Source organism: Hyperolius riggenbachi, chromosome 5 (genome assembly GCF_040937935.1).
Source record: "Hyperolius riggenbachi isolate aHypRig1 chromosome 5, aHypRig1.pri, whole genome shotgun sequence".
Classification (NCBI taxonomy): domain Eukaryota; kingdom Metazoa; phylum Chordata; class Amphibia; order Anura; family Hyperoliidae; genus Hyperolius; species Hyperolius riggenbachi.
The window spans coordinates 243,727,365-243,751,378 of record NC_090650.1 but is presented as its reverse complement, the minus strand read 5'-3'; the positions used below and the strand labels follow the sequence as shown (position 1 = coordinate 243,751,378).

Here is a 24,014-nt window from a genome sequence, read left to right as displayed (position 1 = left end):
ACAGACAGAGATGCACATCACCTAATATGCTTAATTGGTAGTAGGCTTTTGAACCTATACAGTTTGGAGTAAGACAACATGCATGAGGCCTCTTTTCCACGAACTGTTGATAGGCAGTGAAATGCCTTTCAAACTCTCACAACCGCTCGCTGACGCTTGGTAAGTGCTCCCTGCTGGCTGCTGCCTGGCAACTGCTCACTGCTGCCTGGTAACTGCTTGCTGAGCACACAGCTCAACAGTTCGTGGTAAAGAGGTCTAAGGATGATGTGGTCAGAATACTCATTTGCCTAATAATTCTGCACTCCCTGTAGTACCCCGAAGATTTGCAATGGAAGGGCTTAATGTTCAGACTACACAACTACGCCCCACACACACTCAAGTCAACTCAACATCGTTCTTTTAGGCTCTCATAACTTTGATTTAAAATTCACTTACAGATAATCTCCTTGTATTGTTCACACAGTTGATAATACTGATAATAAGTCAATTCAACATTTAATTTACTTTCAGCAGTGTTGTTAGTACCATAGCAAGAGATGTATGTATTGTAAAGGTTTTTTTTTTGTTGATCATTAATTTTTTATTTTTTTTTATGTTGCAGACTATGTTACGGGGGGGGTATGACACTGCGAAGAGGGCGGCGAAGAGGGAGGTGATGGACCGGCTGCTGCAAGTCCTTCAGACTACTTACCACCGCACGTGGTCGGTTAAAAAAATTCAGACAATGTGGTCTGACTTTAAGTCCAAGACCCCACGTGCGGTGGCGAAAATAAAGTCTGACCTTGAGTGTAAGTAACAAATGTTTTTTTTCATATATGTAGCGGGATGTGTAATTTTTTTTCAACCTTGTTAATCCTCACGATTTTCCAATGTATCAGTGGCTTTATACTCTTATTGTTATGCAATGCACTGTTTAACCTTAGGTAATATCTTCTTCTATCTGTATTTTTAAAACAATCTCACATTTTTTTTTAGTGGATGGGTCTCAGCGCCGCAGGCGGTCCCGTCGTGCCTCTGCTCCTCCCTCTTCCAGACAGGGATTGGATCCTGCTGCTGTCCCCTCCCCTGAAGATAATGATGAGGAGGCTGGACCCAGCACCAGCCACAGATCAAGAAGTCGGCAGCGCCGTGGGCAAAGGCGTGCCCGTGGCCGGAGCCTGTCTGTGGCATGTAAGTATTTTATAACAAAGTTTTAACATTAATCAAATGAAAGTGGTACGTCTGTAAGGAAGGAGATTAGTACATAATTTAATTTTGCACAGAACTATGTTTTTTTTTTTTCTCTCCAAGAAAAAAAAAAAAAAGTTGCATGATGCCATGTTTTCTTTTTATCGTAGCATCTATCTCTGTGCGACTTCGCAGGCGCAGGCGCGGAAGACGACAGAAGTCTTCCAGCAGGCCAGAATCTGGTCAAAGTGGCACAACTGTGTGTAAGTAAAATGTACTGTTGTACAAAGAAGTACACACAAGACGGAATGTATCCACATATTTATAACAGTACTAACTTAACTCTTTTTTTGTGTGTGGAGGGGGAAATAAAAGTTGTACCGAGTGTTTAATGTGAAAAAAATTCCACTTTCAAATCATCTGCTGGCCAGTGACCACTGACCAGTTTGTTTTCTGTACACTGTTTGTTGTTAAAAGTCAATATTTATTACAAATATTGATTGCCACTACAAGGCCCAGGGAACTAACATGCGATGTAGTAAATTTGATAGTTACAATGATATAGTAGAGGTTCTTTGAGAAGTGTTTTTATCGTTATCGCTAATTTTCATTATGTATATAGTGCCAACATCTTCCTCTTCGATGCACAGAGTATATTGTGTTGTCAGTTATCTGACAAAGACTGTACGTGCACACAATGTACATCATACCAAAGTCCTATGTCTGTATTGCCCTCTATTCAACTACTTTTATCAAACAGTGTACAAAGTTTCTCATAATTTACCACATCAAATTTTGCTTTTGAGAAAGTCTTATCGATGTGTATAACGTTGCATCTAGAAAACATTCAATAAATATGTAACACCTTACTTAATGCAAAATTATATTTTGCTTGTGCGTTACATTATTAAACCTTTTACATGGTATTTGATGCAGTGTATTGATTTGCGGACGTTGTAGTGCATGTATCGTATGGTAGTCTAGAAGAATGAGTTATAGGAGGAAAACAATACAGACAGAAGGAAGAAATTAAAGGAACACTATCTAGAAAAAACTCGGCAGTTAACATGTTACAGATGACAGGTTTTGGGCCAGTCTACCTGTTTTTAGGGGTGATTCCCAAGGCTTTATTTGTTTTCAACAGCATTTACTGAACAACAGTTTACAAATATAACTGACAACATAGTGTGCAAGTGACGAGTAGGGAGACCGGCTGTTATCTTGCCATTTTGGCAGTTCAACTGCTGTTCATGAAATGCTTTTGAAAACAAAGAAATCCATGAGAATCACCCCATGACGGTGATGGATTGTGCCAAAAGCCGTCGGTTCTGTCAGATGTTTACTGCCTACTTATTTCAAGATAGTTGTCCTTGAAGAACTCCAGCCCGAAGTTGAATGGATTGGAATCGTAGAAAAGTAAGAGCACTGACCCACCACCACATCACCCTGCTTCCAGATTACAATACCTCATCCAGCCAGTGATTATGTCCATCCATAGTGAAACTAGTGTATCATCCCTAAATATTATGTAAGCCGGGAAGCCCATGGTTTAATTTCACAACTTGAAATGAAACTTTATCCCTAAGTGGCCATAAATAAATTGTACATACTGGGCCAACATATCAATTTAAGAAATGTTGACAAGCTTCAGTACTATGGCAGTATGCACGTGTGTAATGGTAGTTTAAAGGTATTCCTTATCCACTAGCCACAACAATTTCTTCAACATTTATGTGTCTTTTTTGGATTGTGATTTTGCGATACACTAATTTTGGCAGTCATATTTCATTAGTCATACTTTTTGAAAAACAATGAGTATGTATTTTGATTCTGGATGAGATCATTCATTGGCAAACTTAGACATGAGTAAACAGTGACTTTTCGGCTTATAAAAAGCATTCATCGGAGTGGTTCCTGACTAACAATGAAAAACACACTTTCTGTACACTGACATAAAGTTTAACAATTTTTCTGCAAAGATAAATGTAATTATACATGACTTAAATGTTACTCAGTCAGAGAACACTTTTCCTGCTATCCAAGCTGAGTTGATAAGATCAACATTGCCCTGAATGAAACGTAACGTACACTCTGGTGACTGGCTAGCCATTGTAAATTCCAAGTTCAAATTGAAACTGGGCTAGTCACATCACATCACATGCACCATTAATTCTAAGCTAAAGAGAATTGTGGCATTTCAAACCAACGTATGCATGGGGAAAAAAAAGAATAGTGCCAGTAAACACCATCTTACAAAGCATATGACACAAACAATGAAGTAAAAAATTTAAATAAATCAATCATTTTGCGCATTGATAAACCCATTGTACAAGCATGAGAGGTTCTTAACAAGAGTCCTAGTTTAAACCAGGTTGTACAGATTTCATGAAATGTGTACATTTTGAATCTTGTGTACATCTCATTTTTTCCTTTAGAAGCCACCCATGAATACAGTGAATGTCAATGTATAAGTTGTGTTTTCAATGTGTTTGTCATGAAAAAGTACAACGAAAGTATTATAATGTGAAAAATCACTGTTTACTTTTCTCGAATCTAGCCTAACCAATCAATGCTATCACTGGGTTTCATAATGCCTTGCTTTTACTGATGGCTGATACGGTACCACACTCTACTGTTTATTCTTTTATTATCAGTTTTTGTTCATGCGTAGTGTAATATTTTATTTTTCTCCATCTTTTTCTTTACAGCTTCTTCTCATTTCGAGATTCTGGCCGGCCAAGTCTCAACCCTGCAGCAGGAAGTGGTGGTTCTGACTTCCACTGTTCAACAATTAGAACAGTGGAAGTCAGAACAACAAACGACTCTTCAGCAGCAGCAGGCGGACTTTGAGGAGCGACTTCGGCAGCAAGAGGCAGCTTTCCGCCACCAACTGCTGCAACAAAGGCAGGAGATGGAGGGCCAAATTGAGGAGCAAAGGCAACGCATCCTCGCTTTCAGGGAGGAGGCAGGACAGCTCCATGACTATTTTGGACAACTGGCAGGTACAAGGAGGATGTAATGTTGGTCCTGACTCCTCCTGGGTTCCGAATTATATCCAGTGGCTTGCAAAAGTATTCTGCCCCCTTGAAGTCTTCCACATTATATCATATTACTGCCACAAACATGAATCCATTGTATTAGAATTCCACGTGAAAGACCAATACAAAGTGGTAGACATAAATAGTATTTATTGAAATATGGGCTACAAGGTGTAGAAAAGGCCGCCCGAGTTTTGATATAGCCTACAAGTGCTGGAAGCCGAAATATTTCATTCGCCACTATCCATGGCGGCCTGGAGGGGGAATAGTAATTAACACGGCCCTGGGCTTTTTTTGTAGCCAAAGTTTTTGTATGGGTACACGTGAGAAAAAGTGGACTGAAAATCATACATGATTACAAACATTTTTTACAAATAAATAACTAAGTGGGGTGTACTTAATTATTCGGTCACCTGAGTCAATACTTTGTAGAACCACCATTTTTTTGCAATTACAGCTGCCAGTCTTTTAGGGTATGTCTCTACCAGCTTTGCACATCTAGAGACTGAAATCCTTGCCCATTCTTCTTTGCAAAACAGCTCCAGCTCAGTCAGATTAAATGGACAGCGTTTGTGAACACCAGTTTTCAGATCTTGCCACAGATTGTCGATTGGATTTAGATCTGGACTTTGACTGGCCCTTTCTAACACATATATATGTTTTGTTTTAAACCATTCCATAGTTGCCCTGGCTTTATGTTTCGGGTCATTGTCCTGCTGGAAGGTGAACCTCCACCCCAGTCTCAAGTCTTTTGCAGTCTCCAAGAGGTTTTCTTACAAATTTGCCCTGTAATTGGCTCCATACATCTTCCCATCAACTCTGACCAGCTTCCCTGTCCCTGCTGAAGAGATGCACACCCCCAGCATGATGCTGCCACCACCATATTTGACAGCGGGGATGGTGTGTTCAGAGTGACGTGCAGTGTTAGTTTTCCGCCACAGAGAGCGTTTTTCATTTTGTCCAAAAAATACCATTTTGGTCTCATCTGACCAGAGCAACTTCTTCCACATGGTTGCTGTGTCCCCCACATGGCTTGTGGCAAAATGCAAATGGGACTTCTTATGCTTTCTGTTAACAATGCCTTTCTTCTTGCCACTCTTCCATAAAGGCCAACTTTGTACAGTGCATGACTAATAGTTGTCCTATGGACAGATTCCACCACCTGAGCTGTAGATCTCTGCAGCTCGTCCAGAGTCACCATGGGCCTCTTGACTGCATTTCTGATCAGCGCAGTCCTTGTTCGGCCTGTGAGTTTAGGTGGATGGCCTTGTCTTGGGAGGTTCACAGTTGTGCCATACTCCTTCCATTTCTGAATGGTCGCTTGAACAGTGCTCCGTGGGATGTTCAAGGCATAGGAAATCTTTTTGTAGCCTAAGCCTCCTTTAAATTTGTCAATTACTTGATCCCTGACCAGTCTGGTGTGTTCTTTGGACTTTACGGTCTCGTTGCTCCCAATATTCTCTTAGACAACCTCTGAGGCCCTCAAAGAGCAGCTGTATTTGTACTGACATTAAATTACACACAGGTGCACTCTATTTAGTCAATAGCACTCATCAGGCACTGTCTATAGGCAACTGAATGCACTCTGATCAAAGGGTGCCGAATAATTATGCACACACCACTTAGCAGTTATTTATTAGTAAAAAAAATGTGGACTCATGTATGATTTTTGTTGCACTTCTCATGTGTACACCACTTTGTGTTGGTCTTTCATGTTGAATTCCAATACAATTGATTCATGTTTGTGGCAGTAATATGACAAAATGTGGAAAACTTCAAGGGGGCCGAATACTTTTGCAAACCACTGTATATATGTTTTGTTTTAAACCATTCCATTGTTGCCCTGGCTTTATGTTTAGGGTCGTTGTCCTGCTGGAAGGTGAACCTCCACCCCAGTCTCAAGTCTTTCGCAGATTCCAAGAGGTTTTCTTCCAAGTTTGCTCTGTATTTGGCTCCATCCATCTTCCCATCAACTCTGACCAGCTTCCCTGTCCCTGCTGAAGAGATGCATCCCCCGAGCATGATGCTGCCACCACCATATTTGACAGTGGGGGTGGTGTGTTCAGAGTGATGTGCAGTGTTCATTTTCCGCCACACAGAGCGTAGAGTGTTGCATTTTGTCCAAAAAGTTCAATTTTGGTCTCATCTGACCAGAGCACCTTCTTCAACATAGTTGCTGTGTCCCCCACATGGCTTGTGGCAAACTGCAAATGGAACTTCTTATGCTTCCTGTTAAAGAGAGACACTGAAGCGAAAAAAATATATATGATATAATGAATTGGTTGTGTACTATGAATAATTACTAGAAGATTAGCAGCAAAGAAAATATTCTCATATTTTTATTTTCAGTTATATAGTGTTTTTTCGCAGATTACATTATCCTATAATAATGTGCAGATTACACAACACTCAGCATTCAAAATGAGTCTTTCAGAGCAGTCTGTGAAGTAATGAACTCTCCTCTAGCAGAGGAAAAGTAAACAGTTCAATTACAGTTCAGATAATAAAAGTCAGATAACAGCCGTTTCCACAACTAAGTTAGTGGGAGAGCTTACTAGCTTTTTGGCATAGAGATAACAACTGGAGTTTCTAAATTCTTCCTGTACTGGAAACAATTAGACTGATGTATCTGATCTTAATGTTTTTTTTCTTAGCTGTACTACACATACAAATCAGAATATCATCTTTTTTTTAAGCTTCAGTGTCTCTTTAACAATGTCTTTCTTCTTGCCACTCTTCCATAAATGCAAACTTTGTACAGTGCATGACTAATAGCTGTCGTATGGACAGTCTCCCACCTGAGCTGTAGATCTCTGCAGCTCGTCCAGAGTCGCCATGGGCCTGTTGACTGCATTTCTGATCAGCGCTCTCCTTGTTCGGCCTGTGAGTTTAGGTGGATGGCCTTGTCTTGGGAGGTTTACAGTTGTGCCATACTCCTTCCATTTCTGAATGATCGCTTGAACAGTGCTCCGTGGTATGTTCCAGGCATAGGAATTGTTTTTGTAGCCTAAGCCTGCTTTAAATTTCTCAATAACTTTATCCCTGAACTGTCTGGTGTGTTCTTTGGACTTCATGGTGTTGTTGCTCCCAATATTCTCTTAGACAATCTCTGAGGCCCTCACAGAGCAGCTGTATTTGTACTGACATTAGATTACACACAGGTGCACTCTATTTAGTCATTAGCACTCAGACATCAAGTAATGTCTATGGGCAAATAACTTCCCTCAGATTATTATTTTTTTCTGTTTTAAGAAACAAAAGTTTAAATTTTGTTTTATGTGTTTTATATTTGTTCACTTTTTAAAAAAAAGTTTAACAAAGTTGTTGCAAATTGCAATAAAATATTTATTATAACATGTTCACTGTTGGATTCTATGTATTGAACAATGTATGTATAACTACTAGCTGGTGACGATTGATAACCATCAGGCTCTTGCTTGCCTGGCATATTTTTATGTCGGTTGTATGCACCACAAAATATATTTACTGTAACACACAAATGTTCATTTGTCAAGGTTTAGAGATTTGCAATATTTTTCAAGCATAATTTGTTTCTTGCCTTACATCAAATTTGATGATATGGGGGTCAAACACCTCTCCTAGTTATTAACAAAGAATTCACTGTATCGGTTGAAAAGGGCACCTGGCCTACATCTATGAAAAGTGCGACGCCATAGAGATCAAAGTTATTTCTGGAAATATGGGCTTCTACAAGGTGTCTAAAAGTGCACCTGAGTTTTGATATAGGCTACAAGCCCAAATTATTTCAATCCCCGCTATCCATGGCCAGACCCGAAGTTGTTATATGGGCTACACCTGGTGCATTATTTGTCGCCGAAGTGTGTATATATGTGCTCTACCAGGCGCCCTATCCTGTTTAAGGATATCAAAATTCACCCTTGGATACAATATTAAGTAGCCAAGATGTAAAGTCTTTGTTCAGATTTTTAAACAAAATCTTTCATGCCATATTATATGATTTTGTTTAAAGCGGATCCGATATGAAACCGTAAATATAATAACAAGTCACTTGTCTATGTATCTTGTCTAAAGTTTAGATGGTTTACTCAGCAAATCTAGCTGCAAACACCTTCAACAGTGTATTTTTCAACAGTACTATTTTTTCCTGTGATACAATGGGATCAACCATGTATTCTGCTTGTCAGTCAATATTACACAATTACACTCAAGGCAAGCTTATCTGTATCTAGGCATGCTATTCTGCATATCTGCATATTCTTTGAATATTCCACTCCTATCTCCTCTATTACACAGAACACTGAGCTGTATTCTGTATCTGCACTGCAACTCTCAGATTGTGATTACTCTGCCCCTGAAATCTATAGCTAGCAACACCCTTTTTAAACAACCCAGACTGAAATCACACAATCCCTTGCAAACACCAAGGCGTTTTCGAGAAGCTGTGGGCATGGCTTGCTTAGTTTATAGGAAATTAGGGTATTAAAAAACACAAGTATTTTCCTTAAGGAATGCCCTATAAACTATATGTAATGAAAACAATTATGCAATGAGTAAAAGTTCATCTCGGATCCACTTTAATAAATCTCTGACATCACTCGTTGTTCGAGGCACAGGGTATAACTTCCATAAGATGGCTTGGCAGTAGCGTAAGTCAATATTGGTTTTGAGGCAGCAGGTAACGGCTGCAGGGTAGACATGCCCTTCCAGAAGTCCAGAAGTTGAAGTTGTCACAGCAGCAGCGGTAGGTATCACAAGGTTTGACACAGCAGCAGGTAATAATGTCAGCAGCGGTACAGGTCCTCGGACCCAAGAGAGACCAGGATTGAAGGATATAATGTCCAGCAGTTGAAGTTGTCCCAGCAGCAGAAGTAGGAATTATAAGGTTTGACACAGCAGCAGGTAATAATGTCAGCAGCGGTACAGGTCCTCGGACCCAAGAGAGACCAGGATTGAAGGATATAATGTCCAGCGGTTGAAGTTGTCCCAGCAGCAGAAGTAGGTATCATAAGGTTTGACACAGCAGCAGGTAATAATGTCAGCAGCGGTACAGGTCCTCGGACCCAAGAGAGACCAGGATTGAAGGATATAATGTCCAGCAGTTGAAGTTGTCCCAGCAGCAGAAGTAGGTATCATAAGGTTTGACACAGCAGCAGGTAATAATGTCAGCAGCGGTACAGGTCCTCGGACCCAAGAGAGACCAGGATTGAAGGTTATAAAGTCCAGCAGTTGAAGTTGTCACAGCAGCAGCGATAGGTATCGCAAGGTTTGACACAGCAGCAGGTAATAATGTCAGCAGCGGTACAGGTCCTCTGTCCCTAGAGAGACCAGGATTGAAGGATATAATGTCCAGCAGTTGAAGTTGTCCCAGCAGCAGAAGTAGGTATCATAAGGTTTGACACAGCAGCAGGTAATAATGTCAGCAGCGGTACAGGTCCTCGGACCCAAGAGAGACCAGGATTGAAGGTTATAAAGTCCAGCAGTTGAAGTTGTCACAGCAGCAGCGATAGGTATCGCAAGGTTTGACACAGCAGCAGGTAATAATGTCAGCAGCGGTACAGGTCCTCTGTCCCTAGAGAGACCTGGATTGAAGGATATAATGTCCAGCAGTTGAAGTTGTCCCAGCAGCAGAAGTAGGTATCGCAAGGTTTGACACAGCAGCAGGTAATAATGTCAGCAGCGGTACAGGTCCTCGGCCCCTAGAGAGACCTGGATTGAAGGTTATAAAGTCCAGCAGTTGAAGTTGTCACAGCAGCAGCGATAGGTATCGCAAGGTTTGACACAGCAGCAGGTAATAATGTCAGCAGCGGTACAGGTCCTCTGTCCCTAGAGAGACCTGGATTGAAGGATATAATGTCCAGCAGTTGAAGTTGTCCCAGCAGCAGAAGTAGGTATCATAAGGTTTGACACAGCAGCAGGTAATAATGTCAGCAGCGGTACAGGTCCTCGGACCCAAGAGAGACCAGGATTGAAGGTTATAAAGTCCAGCAGTTGAAGTTGTCACAGCAGCAGCGATAGGTATCGCAAGGTTTGACACAGCAGCAGGTAATAATGTCAGCAGCGGTACAGGTCCTCTGTCCCTAGAGAGACCTGGATTGAAGGATATAATGTCCAGCAGTTGAAGTTGTCCCAGCAGCAGAAGTAGGTATCGCAAGGTTTGACACAGCAGCAGGTAATAATGTCAGCAGCGGTACAGGTCCTCGGCCCCTAGAGAGACCTGGATTGAAGGTTATAAAGTCCAGCAGTTGAAGTTGTCACAGCAGCAGCGATAGGTATCGCAAGGTTTGACACAGCAGCAGGTAATAATGTCAGCAGCGGTACAGGTCCTCGGCCCCTAGAGAGACCTGGATTGAAGGTTATAAAGTCCAGCAGTTGAAGTTGTCACAGCAGCAGCGATAGGTATCGCAAGGTTTGACACAGCAGCAGGTAATAATGTCAGCAGCGGTACAGGTCCTCGGCCCCTAGAGAGACCTGGATTGAAGGATATAATGTCCAGCAGTTGAAGTTGTCCCAGCAGCAGAAGTAGGTATCATAAGGTTTGACACAGCAGCAGGTAATAATGTCAGCAGCGGTACAGGTCCTCGGACCCAAGAGAGACCAGGATTGAAGGATATAATGTCCAGCAGTTGAAGTTGTCCCAGCAGCAGAAGTAGGTATCATAAGGTTTGACACAGCAGCAGGTAATAATGTCAGCAGCGGTACAGGTCCTCGGACCCAAGAGAGACCAGGATTGAAGGTTATAAAGTCCAGCAGTTGAAGTTGTCACAGCAGCAGCGATAGGTATCGCAAGGTTTGACACAGCAGCAGGTAATAATGTCAGCAGCGGTACAGGTCCTCTGTCCCTAGAGAGACCTGGATTGAAGGATATAATGTCCAGCAGTTGAAGTTGTCCCAGCAGCAGAAGTAGGTATCGCAAGGTTTGACACAGCAGCAGGTAATAATGTCAGCAGCGGTACAGGTCCTCGGCCCCTAGAGAGACCTGGATTGAAGGTTATAAAGTCCAGCAGTTGAAGTTGTCACAGCAGCAGCGATAGGTATCGCAAGGTTTGACACAGCAGCAGGTAATAATGTCAGCAGCGGTACAGGTCCTCTGTCCCTAGAGAGACCAGGATTGAAGGATATAATGTCCAGCAGTTGAAGTTGTCCCAGCAGCAGAAGTAGGTATCATAAGGTTTGACACAGCAGCAGGTAATAATGTCAGCAGCGGTACAGGTCCTCGGACCCAAGAGAGACCAGGATTGAAGGTTATAAAGTCCAGCAGTTGAAGTTGTCACAGCAGCAGCGATAGGTATCGCAAGGTTTGACACAGCAGCAGGTAATAATGTCAGCAGCGGTACAGGTCCTCTGTCCCTAGAGAGACCTGGATTGAAGGATATAATGTCCAGCAGTTGAAGTTGTCCCAGCAGCAGAAGTAGGTATCGCAAGGTTTGACACAGCAGCAGGTAATAATGTCAGCAGCGGTACAGGTCCTCGGCCCCTAGAGAGACCTGGATTGAAGGTTATAAAGTCCAGCAGTTGAAGTTGTCACAGCAGCAGCGATAGGTATCGCAAGGTTTGACACAGCAGCAGGTAATAATGTCAGCAGCGGTACAGGTCCTCGGCCCCTAGAGAGACCTGGATTGAAGGTTATAAAGTCCAGCAGTTGAAGTTGTCACAGCAGCAGCGATAGGTATCGCAAGGTTTGACACAGCAGCAGGTAATAATGTCAGCAGCGGTACAGGTCCTCGGCCCCTAGAGAGACCTGGATTGAAGGATATAATGTCCAGCAGTTGAAGTTGTCCCAGCAGCAGAAGTAGGTATCATAAGGTTTGACACAGCAGCAGGTAATAATGTCAGCAGCGGTACAGGTCCTCGGACCCAAGAGAGACCAGGATTGAAGGATATAATGTCCAGCAGTTGAAGTTGTCCCAGCAGCAGAAGTAGGTATCATAAGGTTTGACACAGCAGCAGGTAATAATGTCAGCAGCGGTACAGGTCCTCGGACCCAAGAGAGACCAGGATTGAAGGTTATAAAGTCCAGCAGTTGAAGTTGTCACAGCAGCAGCGATAGGTATCGCAAGGTTTGACACAGCAGCAGGTAATAATGTCAGCAGCGGTACAGGTCCTCTGTCCCTAGAGAGACCTGGATTGAAGGATATAATGTCCAGCAGTTGAAGTTGTCCCAGCAGCAGAAGTAGGTATCGCAAGGTTTGACACAGCAGCAGGTAATAATGTCAGCAGCGGTACAGGTCCTCGGCCCCTAGAGAGACCTGGATTGAAGGTTATAAAGTCCAGCAGTTGAAGTTGTCACAGCAGCAGCGATAGGTATCGCAAGGTTTGACACAGCAGCAGGTAATAATGTCAGCAGCGGTACAGGTCCTCGGACCCAAGAGAGACCAGGATTGAAGGCTATAATGTCCAGAAGTTGAAGTTGTCACAGCAGCAGTTGTAGGTATCATGAGGTTTGACACAGCAGGTAATGGCAGCAGTACAGGCCCTCAAACACTAGAGACCTGGGCAGAAAAGTATAACGTCAGGTAGCTGAGTTGGCGGCCGCAGAAGTAATTTTGTTTTGGTTAGAGGCAGCAGAAATTATTTTTAAATAAAATACATTAGTTCCAGCCAGGCAGCGGTTGCGAAGCCGCAGTTCGACCCTCGCCACAGCTCGGACATCACTATTTTTCAACCCGGACAACACACAGAGTTTTTTTTTTTTTTTTAAAATGCAGCAGCAGTCAGCAGACAGTGTTGGAGTAGTATCAGCAGGCCGTGAACCCTCACTGTGGTACCACGGCACTTATTTTTATAACAAAATAATTGGGTTCAGCAGGAGTAATTTTTTTGGACAGCCGAGTATGTATTGTAGCACCCAAGCCTTTTTTTTTTTTTTTTTTTTCTTTTTACTTTTAATTTGTTACACCAGTTGTGCCCTTGCCACAGGTGGGACATCACTATTTTTCTACCTGGACACCGCATAGAGTTATGAATTTTTTAAAAATAAATGCTGCAATAGATGTTTTTTGGATAAAAGTGGATCCGAGATGAACTTTTTCTCATTGCATAATTGTGTTTGTTACATATAGTTTAAAGGGCATTCCTTAAAGAGAACCAGAGATGAAGTACCCTCATGTATTTTACCTTATAAATCAGTGGGAAAATGACAGTAAACACCTAATCTGCTCTTTGTTTCATTGTTCTCTGTTTAATCTGACTGTTATCACCTCTGATAAGAATCCCCGACTGAGCTCAGTCTAGCTTTGCTACGGAAAGATTATAGCCGAGTCTGTCTTCTCTGGTGTCTTTTCAAGCCCAAGCCTGCCCCCTTGTGGCTCTGCTATAATGACTGAGCTATAATTATTCCCTGCAAAGAGAGAGTGAATGCTCAGTCCGGGATTCTTATCACAGCAGATAACAGACACTTTTAGCAGTGATGATGAAACAGAGAGCATGGTAAGTGTTTTCTCTCATGTTCTTACTGATATATATGGTAAAATACACAAGGGTGCTTCGTCTCTGGTTCCCTTTAAGGCAAATATACTTGTTTTGTTTAAATACCCTAATTTCCTATAAACTAAACAAGGCACACACACAACTTCTTAATAGAACCTTGGCGCTTGCAAGGGATTGTGGAATTTCAGTCTGGGCAGGTGAAAAAGGTGTTAATATCTATAGCTTTCAGAGGCATAGTTTCACAATCTGAGAGATGAAGTGCAGATACAGATCAATTGCCTTTGTAATGGAGGAAATAGGAGTGCAGTTTTCTCACAAAATTCAGATATGCAGATTTGCATGCCTAGACACAGATAAGCGTGCCTGCCTATGTGTGTAATTGTGTAATAGTGACAAGCAGAAAACATTTCTGCTCACATTGTATCACAGGAAAAAATAATATTGATGAAAAATATACCGTTGAAGCTGTTTACAGCTAGATTTGCTGTGTAAACCATCTAAACTTTAGACAAGATAGAGTATATAGACAAGTGACTTATTATATTTAGTTTTTCATCTCGGATCCGCTTTACATTAAAAAATTTTTGGGAGATTGTATCCAATTAATATATAATTTTGCGGGAGAGCGTGCGAGGGATTATGACCAGACCCTTTTACTCACTCTCTGGAATCAGTGACAGGGCCTTTGAACTGGTCATTGATCCAGGACTCATTCATTTTAATAAATGTGAGTCTGTCCACATTTTCTGCGGACAGACGGGTCCGGTAGTCGGTGACCACCCCACCTGCGGCACTGAATACCCGCTCAGAAAGCACACTGGAGGCGGGGCATGACAGAACCTGCAGTGCGTACTGAGCAAGCTCAGGCCAGGTGTCCAGCTTCTTCACCCAATACTCCATGGGGTCATCTGTATCCATATTGTCTGTTGCACTGGATGACCCCAAGTAGTCATTCACCATGCGAACCAGCCGTTGGTGGTGATGACTACTGCTGCCGATAGTGCTGCTGCTGGTGGGAGTATTGGGTGATTGGGGCGTATAAAATCCCCTCATCACAGCCAGCAGATTAACAGGTCGGGTGGGGTTGGTGCTCGTATTACCGCCACCACACCTCTGCTGGCTGTGACTAGCTGGCTGTCGCTGAGTAGTATGGGAAAGCGGAGGTTCAGGTGGTGGTGGAAAGGCCTGCTCCACTCGCCTGATTAAATCCTGCCGGATCGCTGACATTCGGGAGCTAAATTGTTGGGTACATCCCATTAACTCCCCCACTTTCCCCTTGCAGCGTGGGTCCAATATGGTGGCCACCCACAGATCATCCCTCGCTTTCAGTCGGATTATCCGGGGGTCCTTCCTGAGGCAGAGGAGCATGTGAGCAGCCATGTGGGAAAGATGACCGCTTTCCACCTCTTCCTGGCTGTCAGAAAGGGCATTTTCTGCTTCATGCTCCTGCTGCTCATTAAGGTCGTCCCACCCCCGGACGATTAGCTCTCCCGCATGTTCAGGCCCTGACTCTGTCACCACCACCTCCTCCTCCTCCTCCTCCTCCTGGGCCTGAGCATCCTGGGGCTCTCCACCACTTGCCCCAGCATGGACTTCCTCTGCCAATTCTATCAGGTGACCCAGTGTCCTGTCCAGCATTAGCACAAGGGGGAGCACTTCTGAAATGTTGCAGTGCTCCATGCTGACCACCTTAGTAGCCTCATCAAAAGGCGCCAAAACATTGCAGACCTCCCTGATCTGCCGCCACTGGTCCCCAGTCAGATTCTCCGGAGGTGGTCTTGACGAATGGGAGGAGGAGGCTGAAGACAGGTAATGGATGACCGCCATTTTTTGCTCCAACAACCTTCTCAACATGTACAGTGTGGAGTTCCACCGCGTCTGGCAGTCAACCATCAGCTTGTGCTGCGGCAAGCTGTGGATGCGCTGCAGTTTGGCCAAGGACGCGGTGGCGGTTGCGGAGCGTCTAATGTGGCCACACACTTTACGTGCCAAAAGCACGACGTCACTCAAACCCTCATAGGTTCGCAGAAACCGTTGCACGATGAGGTTGAGGACATGTGCGAGGCAAGGCAGGTGTGTGTAGCCACCAGTACGAATGGCGGCCAGAATGTTGGTGCCATTGTCTGACACCACATTACCTGTCAACAGATCTCGGGGGGTCAGCCAATGCTGGATCTGCTCCTGTAGGACAGACAGGATCACATCTCCCGTCAGACTCCTGTGTTGCACTGGCTCCATCCTCAGCACAGCTTGACAGCGCTTGTGCTGTAGATTAGCGTAACAGCGTGGCCGCTTGCTGGGAGGCTCAGCAGCGGCCTGACCTGCTACAGAAGAAGTGGCAGAAGGGAGGGAGACGGGCCTCCCCTTGACCCCCCGGGGCGGCACCACCAGAGCCCCACAGCTCATACCCTCCCCAGCGCCATGAAGGGTGACCCAGTGAGCTGTCACAGTCAAATAGCGTCCCTGCCCATGCCTGCTGGTCCAGGCATCGGTAGTGAGGTGCACCCTTCCACAAACCGCGTAGTCCAACGAAAGGGATACACGCCCAGCTACATCCAGGTGTAGGGCAGGGATAGCAACTCGGGAAAAGTAATGGCGGCTGGGGACCCGCCATTGTGGAGCCAAACAGCTCATCAGTTGGCGGAAGGGGGCACTTTCCACAAACTGATAGGGCAAGAGCTGTTGGGCCAACAGCTTTGCCACGAGCCCATTGTTGCGTAGCGCTATGGGATCATTAGGGGGGAGAGGCCTCTTCCGTGCAACCATCTCAGTGAGAGAGGCCTGGCGCTGGACGGCAACATTTTGTGGGGAGGATACAGCTGGTGATGAGCACACCGTCAAGGTCTGGTTGCCGCCACCAGCCTGGCGTGCAGAGGGAACAGCCATGCAGTGGGACTGCGCAGGTTGCACAGGACGCACAGAGGAACGGCTGAGAGGAACTGCTGCATCTCCTCCTGCCGCACTCTGTGCACTGCTGCCTTTACCTTGGCTGATATTTTTTTTTATTAAGTCCCACTGCACAATATGACTTGTTTTAAGGTGGGAACGCAAACCTGATGTCCCAAACCCAGATGCTGCTTTCCCTCTGCTCACCGTCACACTGCACAGGTTACACACTGCACGGGAAGGATCCTGTGAGTGATCAGTGAAATAGTCCCATGCTTGGGAGGTCCGGCCCTTTCTCTTGGTGTTGACCGGTCGCTGACCAGCATGGGACTGGGTGCTCACAGATGGTGCTGCAGGCTGCTGGACAAGCTGCTGCTGCTGCTGTGTTTGGCCCTGCTGATTAAGCATGCTGCTGCTGTTGCCTATCACACCACCAGCGGAGTCCATGCCCCCCCTAGACTCCACCTGATGCACCCTCCTGACCGATGGACGCCTAACAGGTTCACTTTCACTGCTGCTGTTCGGTGAATTAGTTGGCGTCCAATTTTTGTCGGCCACCTCATCATCACCCACACAAGACAAATCGTCCTCCAAATGGGGACTTGACAATTCCCGACGACGAGTGACTGGGGCATTTCTTGGTGGAGTGGATGGAGAAAAAACTGGACCCACTTCATTCACCACATCCTCCACCAAACTTTGTGAATTGGGTCCCATAGTCTCATGCAGGGCTTCTCCCCACAATTGTCCAATATTACCCTCGTCAGCATTACCTTCAAAAAGATTGGGGGAGAAGCCAGACTCTGCAACATGACCAGCTGCCACAGAGTCTTCCCTGCTATTTGCACTGCTGCCACTGCACATCAGCTCTTCAGATTGGGTGGAGGGCTCCGCACCGATCCAGTCAACCAATGAGGCCGCATCCTGCTTGCCAATGATGCGGCGCCTAGTGGTTGGGAACATAGAAGTGATCCGGGGAGTTCCCCTGCTGCGCCCAGGAAGAACCTCAACCTGATCTGTTTCTGCTACATTGCTGGGCCCTGCCTGCTGCTGGCGTCCTGATGAGGAGGAGCCACCTCGTCCACCAACACTCTTGATGTGCCTCATTTTTTAAATTTTTTTTTTGGGGTCGGGGACAGTAATGAAATTAAAGAAGAAGGGAGGGGACTTACAGGCAATCAATGAAGAAAATCAATGAAATAAATGAAGAAAAAAAGTATAAATGAAAAACTGACACTATGAAAAAGAAATAAAATACACTACACTATCTAGCTTTATCTAACCACTCTCACTGACTTACTAATTTCAAAATACTCTCAGTCACTTGTCACTCAATACTATATCTATCACACTAAATCTGTCTCTCACTCACACTACTAATACAGGCCTGATCTAACTTCAAACTGCTCTCACACTGTCTACAATCACACTACAATCTAATCTATCTCTCACTACTACTAGTATCTATCTAATATATATAGCAATAATAGCAATCACAGTGAAAAAAAATGTCTCAACAGCACACAATATAATAATGCAGCTCTGAGCTCTCTCTTTCACAATTCTCCTCTAACTAAAACCCACACATGACATCAGCATAAGCCTGTCTTATATACTAGAGGGGTGGGATAGACTCTGATAGGTTGCTAGGATGTGGTTGCTAGGGCCTGTGATTGGTGTAAATTTATGAGGACAGTTATTGGACAGTACTTTTCCGTTTAAATCAAATTTCCGTATATTTATACGGATTTCCGCATTACATACACGGAATTACGCTTTTTTTTACCGCGCTAAATTTCCTCTGATCATGATTGGTCAACTCATTCCGCATCTCCTCATTGGTCAATTCATTCCGGTTCCGTTTGGTCGGATTTCCGCGGAATTCCGCATTCCGGATTGTAAATTCCGGATTCCGCAGAACGATCCGGAAACCCAAATTCCGACGGAATTCGGAATTTTAGATTCCGCGGAATTCCGGAAGCCCATGCCTGCTGGTCAAATAAACGCAAAATATTATTTTTTAAAGGTTTTTTTGAATACAGATTTTAAAAAGTGTGTCAGTAATGTTTATAAAAATGTTTCTAGCAGTCCAAAGTTCCTCTTTAACTGAACTATCATGGTTAATTCAATTTATACACTGTAGAATTATTTCACAGCTACTGAATAGTGTTTAAAGGAATACTGTAGGGGGGTCGGGGGAAAATGAGTTGTGGTCTAGTGGTCCCCCTCAGACATCCTGTGCCCATGCAGCCACTCACCGATGCTCCGGCCCCGCCTCCGGTTCACTTCTGGAATTTCAGACTTTAAAGTCTGAAAACCACGATGCCTGCATGGCTATGTCCTCGCTCCCGCTGTTGTCACCAGAAGCGTACTGTGCAGTCGCAGATCATACTAGGCCTGCGCAGTACGCTCCTGGTGACATCAGCAGGAGCGAGGACATGGCAACGCAGGCGCAGCGGTTTTCAGACTTTAAAGTCTGAAATTACAGAAGTGAACAGAAGGCGGGGCCGGAGCATCGGTAAGTGGCTGCCCGGGCACAGGATGTCTGCGGGGGACCACTAGAAGCCCTAGGTAAGTTCAACTCATTTCCCCCCGACCCCTTACAGTATTCCTTTAAAGCATATACAGTGGTTTTCAAAAGTATTCGGCCCTCTTGAAGTTTTCCACATTTTGTCATATTACTACCACAAACATGAATCAATTTTATTGGAATTCCACGTGAAAGACCAATACAAAGTGGTGTACACGTGAGAAGTGGAACGAAAATCAGACATGATTCCAAACATTTTTTTTACAAATAAATAACTGCTTTTTCTGCTGTTATGGTTTGAAGTTATAACATACTTTAGGAGCACTGGCTCTTTAGTAATCAGTGCCAAACAGTTGAATGCTGGGGGTTCTTTTTATCTATAATATATTCCTCCTCTTAAATTTATTTCCCTGCCTAGCCTATCTATGTTTTTATAAACATTACTGACACACTTTTTAATACATGTATTTAAAAAAAAAACTTTTAAAAAATAATATTTTGAGTTGATTTGACCAGGTAAAGCGGGGTGTTTGTAATTATTCAGCCCCCTTTAGTCTGAGTGCAGTCAGTTGCCCATAGACATTGCCTGATGAGTGCTAATGACTAAATAAAGTGCACCTGTGTGTAATCTAATGTCAGTACAAATACAGCTGCTCTGTGACAGCCTTATAGGTTGTCTAAGAGAGCAACAACACCATGAAGTCAAAAGAACACACCAGACAGGTCAGGGATCAAGTTATTGGGAAATGTAAAGCAGGCTTAGGCTACAAAAAGATTTCCAAAGCCTTGAACATACCGCGGAGCACTGTTCAAGCGATCATTCAGAAATGGAAGGAGTATGGCACAACTGTAAAAGTACCAAGACAAGGCCGTCCACCTAAACTCACAGGCAGAACAAGGAGAGCGCTAATCAGAAATGCAGTCAAGAGGCCCATAGTGACGCTGGATGATCTACAGCTCAGGTGGGGGAATCTGTCCATAGGAAAACTATTAGTCATGCACTGCACAAAGTTGGCCTTTATGGAAGAGTGGCAAGAAGAAAGCCATTGTTAACAGAAAAGCATAAGAAGTTCAGTTTGCAGTTTGCACTTTGCCACAAGCCATGTGGGGGACACAGCAAACATGTGGAAGAAGGTGCTCTGGTCAGATGAGACCAAAATGGAACTTTTTGGCCAAAATGCTATGTGTGGCGGAAAACTAACACTGCACATTACTCTGAACACACCATCCCCACTGTCAAATATGGTGGTGGCAGCATCATGCTCTGGGGGTGCTTCTCTTCAGCATGGACAGGGAAGCTGGTCAGTGTTGATGGGAAGATGGATGGAGCCAAATACAGGGCAATCTTGGAAGAAAACCTTTTGGAGTCTGCAAAAGACTTGAGACTGGAAAAGACTTGAGACTGGGGCGGAGGTTCACCTTCCAGCAGGACAACGACCCTAAACATAAAGCCAGGGCAACAATGGAATGGTTTAAAACAAAACATATCCATGTGTTAGAATAGCCCAGTCAAAGTCCAGATCTAAATCCAATCGAGAATCTTTGGCAAGATCTGAAAACTGCTGTTCAGAAACGCTGTCCATCTAATCTGACTGAGCTGGAGCTGTTTTGCAAAGAAGAATAGGCAAGGATTTCAGTCTCTAGATGTTCAAAGCTGGTAGAGACATACCCTAAAAGATTGGCAGCTGTAATTGCAGCAAAAGGTGGTTCTAGAAAGTATTGACTCAGGGGGCTAAATAATTACGCACACCCCACTGCAGTTATTTTTTTTTTTTAATGTTTGGAATGTATGATTTTCGTTCCACTTCTCACGTGTACACCACTTTGTATTGGTCTTTTACGGGAAATTCCAATAAGATTGATTCATGTTTGTGGCAGTAATATGACAAAATGTGGAAAACGTCAAGGGGGCCGAATACTTTTGCAAACCACTGTATTAATTGATTGTCCACTCAGGTACATAAAATATTTTACAATACAATTTATTTTCCCATGATATAATGTAGTGATCACCCTGATTAGCATTACTGACATACTTGTCAGTCTAAAAGCAATCATGCCTGTCTTTCTGTCTGAATATATAGCCACAACATCCACCTTACTACTGCATGACATTCATCATCACATCTATTAGAACACCAAGTCTCATGCAATCCTTTGCTTAAAGCAAACCTGGAGTGAAAATAAAATTATGAGGTAATGAATTGTATGCGTAGTATAGCTAAGATATAGAACATTAGTAGCAAAGAAAAAAGTCTCATATTCTTTTACAGTACAGGAAGAGTTAAGAAACTTTAGTTGTTTCAAAAGAGCTTTTCTGACCTCTCTGACCCAACTTTGGTCGAACACAGTCTTGTTTTCTGAAGCACTTAAACAAGAAACAGTGAGAAACAGGTTGATATAAAGCTTTACTGCAGGGAAATTCAAAAAGTCAATAGCTCTGATCTGTTTTATAGTTTAAAATACAGAGTGTGGTTTATAAACTGCAGTTATGACAGAATGATGCAATGGTATAAAAAAGCTATATAACTGAAAATAAAAATAACAGATTATTTTCTTTGCTATGAATGTTCTATTCATTATCTGTACTACACATGCAATACATTATATCATACATTTGTTTGTTGTTTTGTTTTTGTGCTTTTTGCTTCAGGTTTGCTTTAATTACTTTATCTGCCTGACACTAATAGATTAATGCAAAAATAATACACTGATTCTAATTTACTGATATTCTCCTCCTAAACATGTGCAGATTTTAAGGAAGCTACATGCCTAGCAAACTTTATACTACTGAATTGTTAAGTTTTCAGTCCTCTGCGAAAAGGGCGCTCTCCTAGAAAACGGGTCATGGGAAACAATTAAAATTATATGCAAGTTGTGGACAAAAAAACAAAGATACAGTAGGTTTATTTTTCTCTTAATTTTGAATGTAAAACTAATATTACATACGGTATCTTGTATTGTATGAAAAGCTTAAGAGCTGTCCTAGTAAAACTGAGCACTTTATTACTATTTTAATATTTATCCATTATGTAAAAGATGAGGGAATACATTAGGCATGGGGTTTCATCTCTTTGTGAAATATGCATGCGATGTTGGAAGAATTTCATTACCATTATGTTAACATATGGCAAACCATTTACCAGATAAGTGTCATGTTTATTTTAAATATACATAATATGTAAATAAATGATTAAAGCCTTGCATGAAAGTTTGCTCAGAGAAAGTCACTTATCTAAACCGGGGCCCACATGCAATTCACTTTTTCTTCTGAGTTTTCTCCTAGGTGATATTTTTAAATTTGTCAATAAAATGCCTTTTAAACCACCAAAAAGCAAGGAAATACTCAAAATGACTTTGTTAGTCCCTTTTCACCTACTGTTTTGTACTTTTTTAGTTGAAAAAAGCTGGAAAGTAGTTTTAAATCGAAGATGAAAAATTATCTCCTAGGAGAAAATTCAGGTGAAAAAGTCAATTGAATAAGGCCTCCGGGCCCATAAGCAATTAACTTTTTCTCCCAAGTTTTCTCCTAGGTGATATTTTTAAACTTCTCAATAAAATGCCTTTTAAGCCACCAGCAAGCAAGAAAATGCTCAAAATAGTTTAGATATTGTCTTTTGCCTACTTTTTGGAACTTTTTCAATTGCAAAGTGCTGAAAAGTTATTTTAAATAGAAGATGAAAAATTATCTCCTAGGAGAAAACACAAGAGAAAAAGTGATTTGCATATGGCCCCTGGTGTCTGTCTTAAATAAAACCTTACAGCCCCTTTCCAGGAAAACAAAGGGTTAAGTGTAAGTGTAAGTAGGGGCAGGTTAGTGTTGGGAGTAGGTAAAGGTGGGGGTTAGTGTTAGAAATTATGGTGATATTGTACTATCAGTATGGTCTGGCACTCAAATCTGGGATTGTTTTATAGTTTCCTTTAGATCAGTCAGGCATATCCCCCAAAACACCAATTAGGCAGCATGTCATGTCAAAGAAATAATGTAATTAGGCGTTGTGTACTCAAAACATCATAATTGTGCAGCCTATTCCCTAATATAATTAATCAACATATACCCCAACATTATAATCATTATTATTATTATTTAGTATTTATATAGCGCTGACATCTTTTGCAGCACTGTTCAGAGTATATATTGAATTGTCACTTAACTGTCCCTCAGAGGGGCTCCCAATCTGACCCCTACCATAGTCATATTTTTATATCTTAGTCTAGGGCCAATTTAGAGGGAAATCAATTAACTTCTCTGTATGTTTTTTACACAGAATGTCCCCCAACAATCTATATATATAATAGAGTAAGTGCCTCAACCTTCAAGCAAGAAGAAGAAGTAGCACCCTGCCCCCAGGGCTGGTACAAGCAAGAAGAAGGGGCTGGTCCAAGCAAGAAGAAGAAGTAGCGCCCTGCCCCCATGGCCGGTCCAAGCAAGAAGAAGGGGCTGGTCCAAGCAAGAAGAAGAAGTAGTGTCATATCAAACCAAGGGCAAAGAGGGATAATTTGCATATTCAGTAGCAGTGCATTGTGGGTAACCACAAATGTTCACTTATAGCTGAATTATTGCAGATTTGCTTCTGTTTTAAGAAGGAAAATTACACCGAGCTTTGCTTTTTTTTTTTTAGTAGGAGGGCTTTTTGGTTTCTTTTATCCTCCTATACACTCTTAGTAGTTTGGGTCACCCTGAGCTGCTTGGCTACTCTGTTGTACTGGTTCAAGGCCTAACTCATACAGCCATATCAATCCTTGCCATGTACAGATCAGGACCAAAAGTCTGAAACAGGCTGTCACATGTGGGTTTGCTATTGCTATACACCAGTGGTTCTGGATGCTTGCTTGGCTTACTAAGGGCTCTTTCACACTACAGACAGCGGTAAAAATGCAAAAACGCTGCATTTTGGCTGCAGGTGTTTTCAAGGAGTTTAGCGTCAACACATTACTATCAATTGTAAAGAGAAACGCCGCGGTCAGCCCTAAAAAAGCTCCTG

The 24,014-nt window shown here is 43.0% G+C and overlaps 1 protein-coding gene across 1 annotated transcript in view; it reads left to right on the top strand.

Annotated features, from left to right (window-relative positions):
• LOC137517602 (protein SON-like) overlaps positions 1-23,497 on the top strand; it is a 28,082-nt gene extending 4,585 nt beyond the window's left edge. Inside the window, exons 3-7 of the mRNA XM_068234594.1 lie at positions 602-788; positions 976-1,170; positions 1,338-1,430; positions 3,876-4,169; positions 23,298-23,497. Of these exons, the coding sequence (XP_068090695.1) occupies positions 602-788; positions 976-1,170; positions 1,338-1,430; positions 3,876-4,169; positions 23,298-23,431 (903 nt within the window). The 3' untranslated portion in view covers positions 23,432-23,497. The remainder of the gene's footprint in view (positions 1-601; positions 789-975; positions 1,171-1,337; positions 1,431-3,875; positions 4,170-23,297) is intronic.
• The last annotated feature ends 517 nt before the right edge of the window (positions 23,498-24,014 follow it).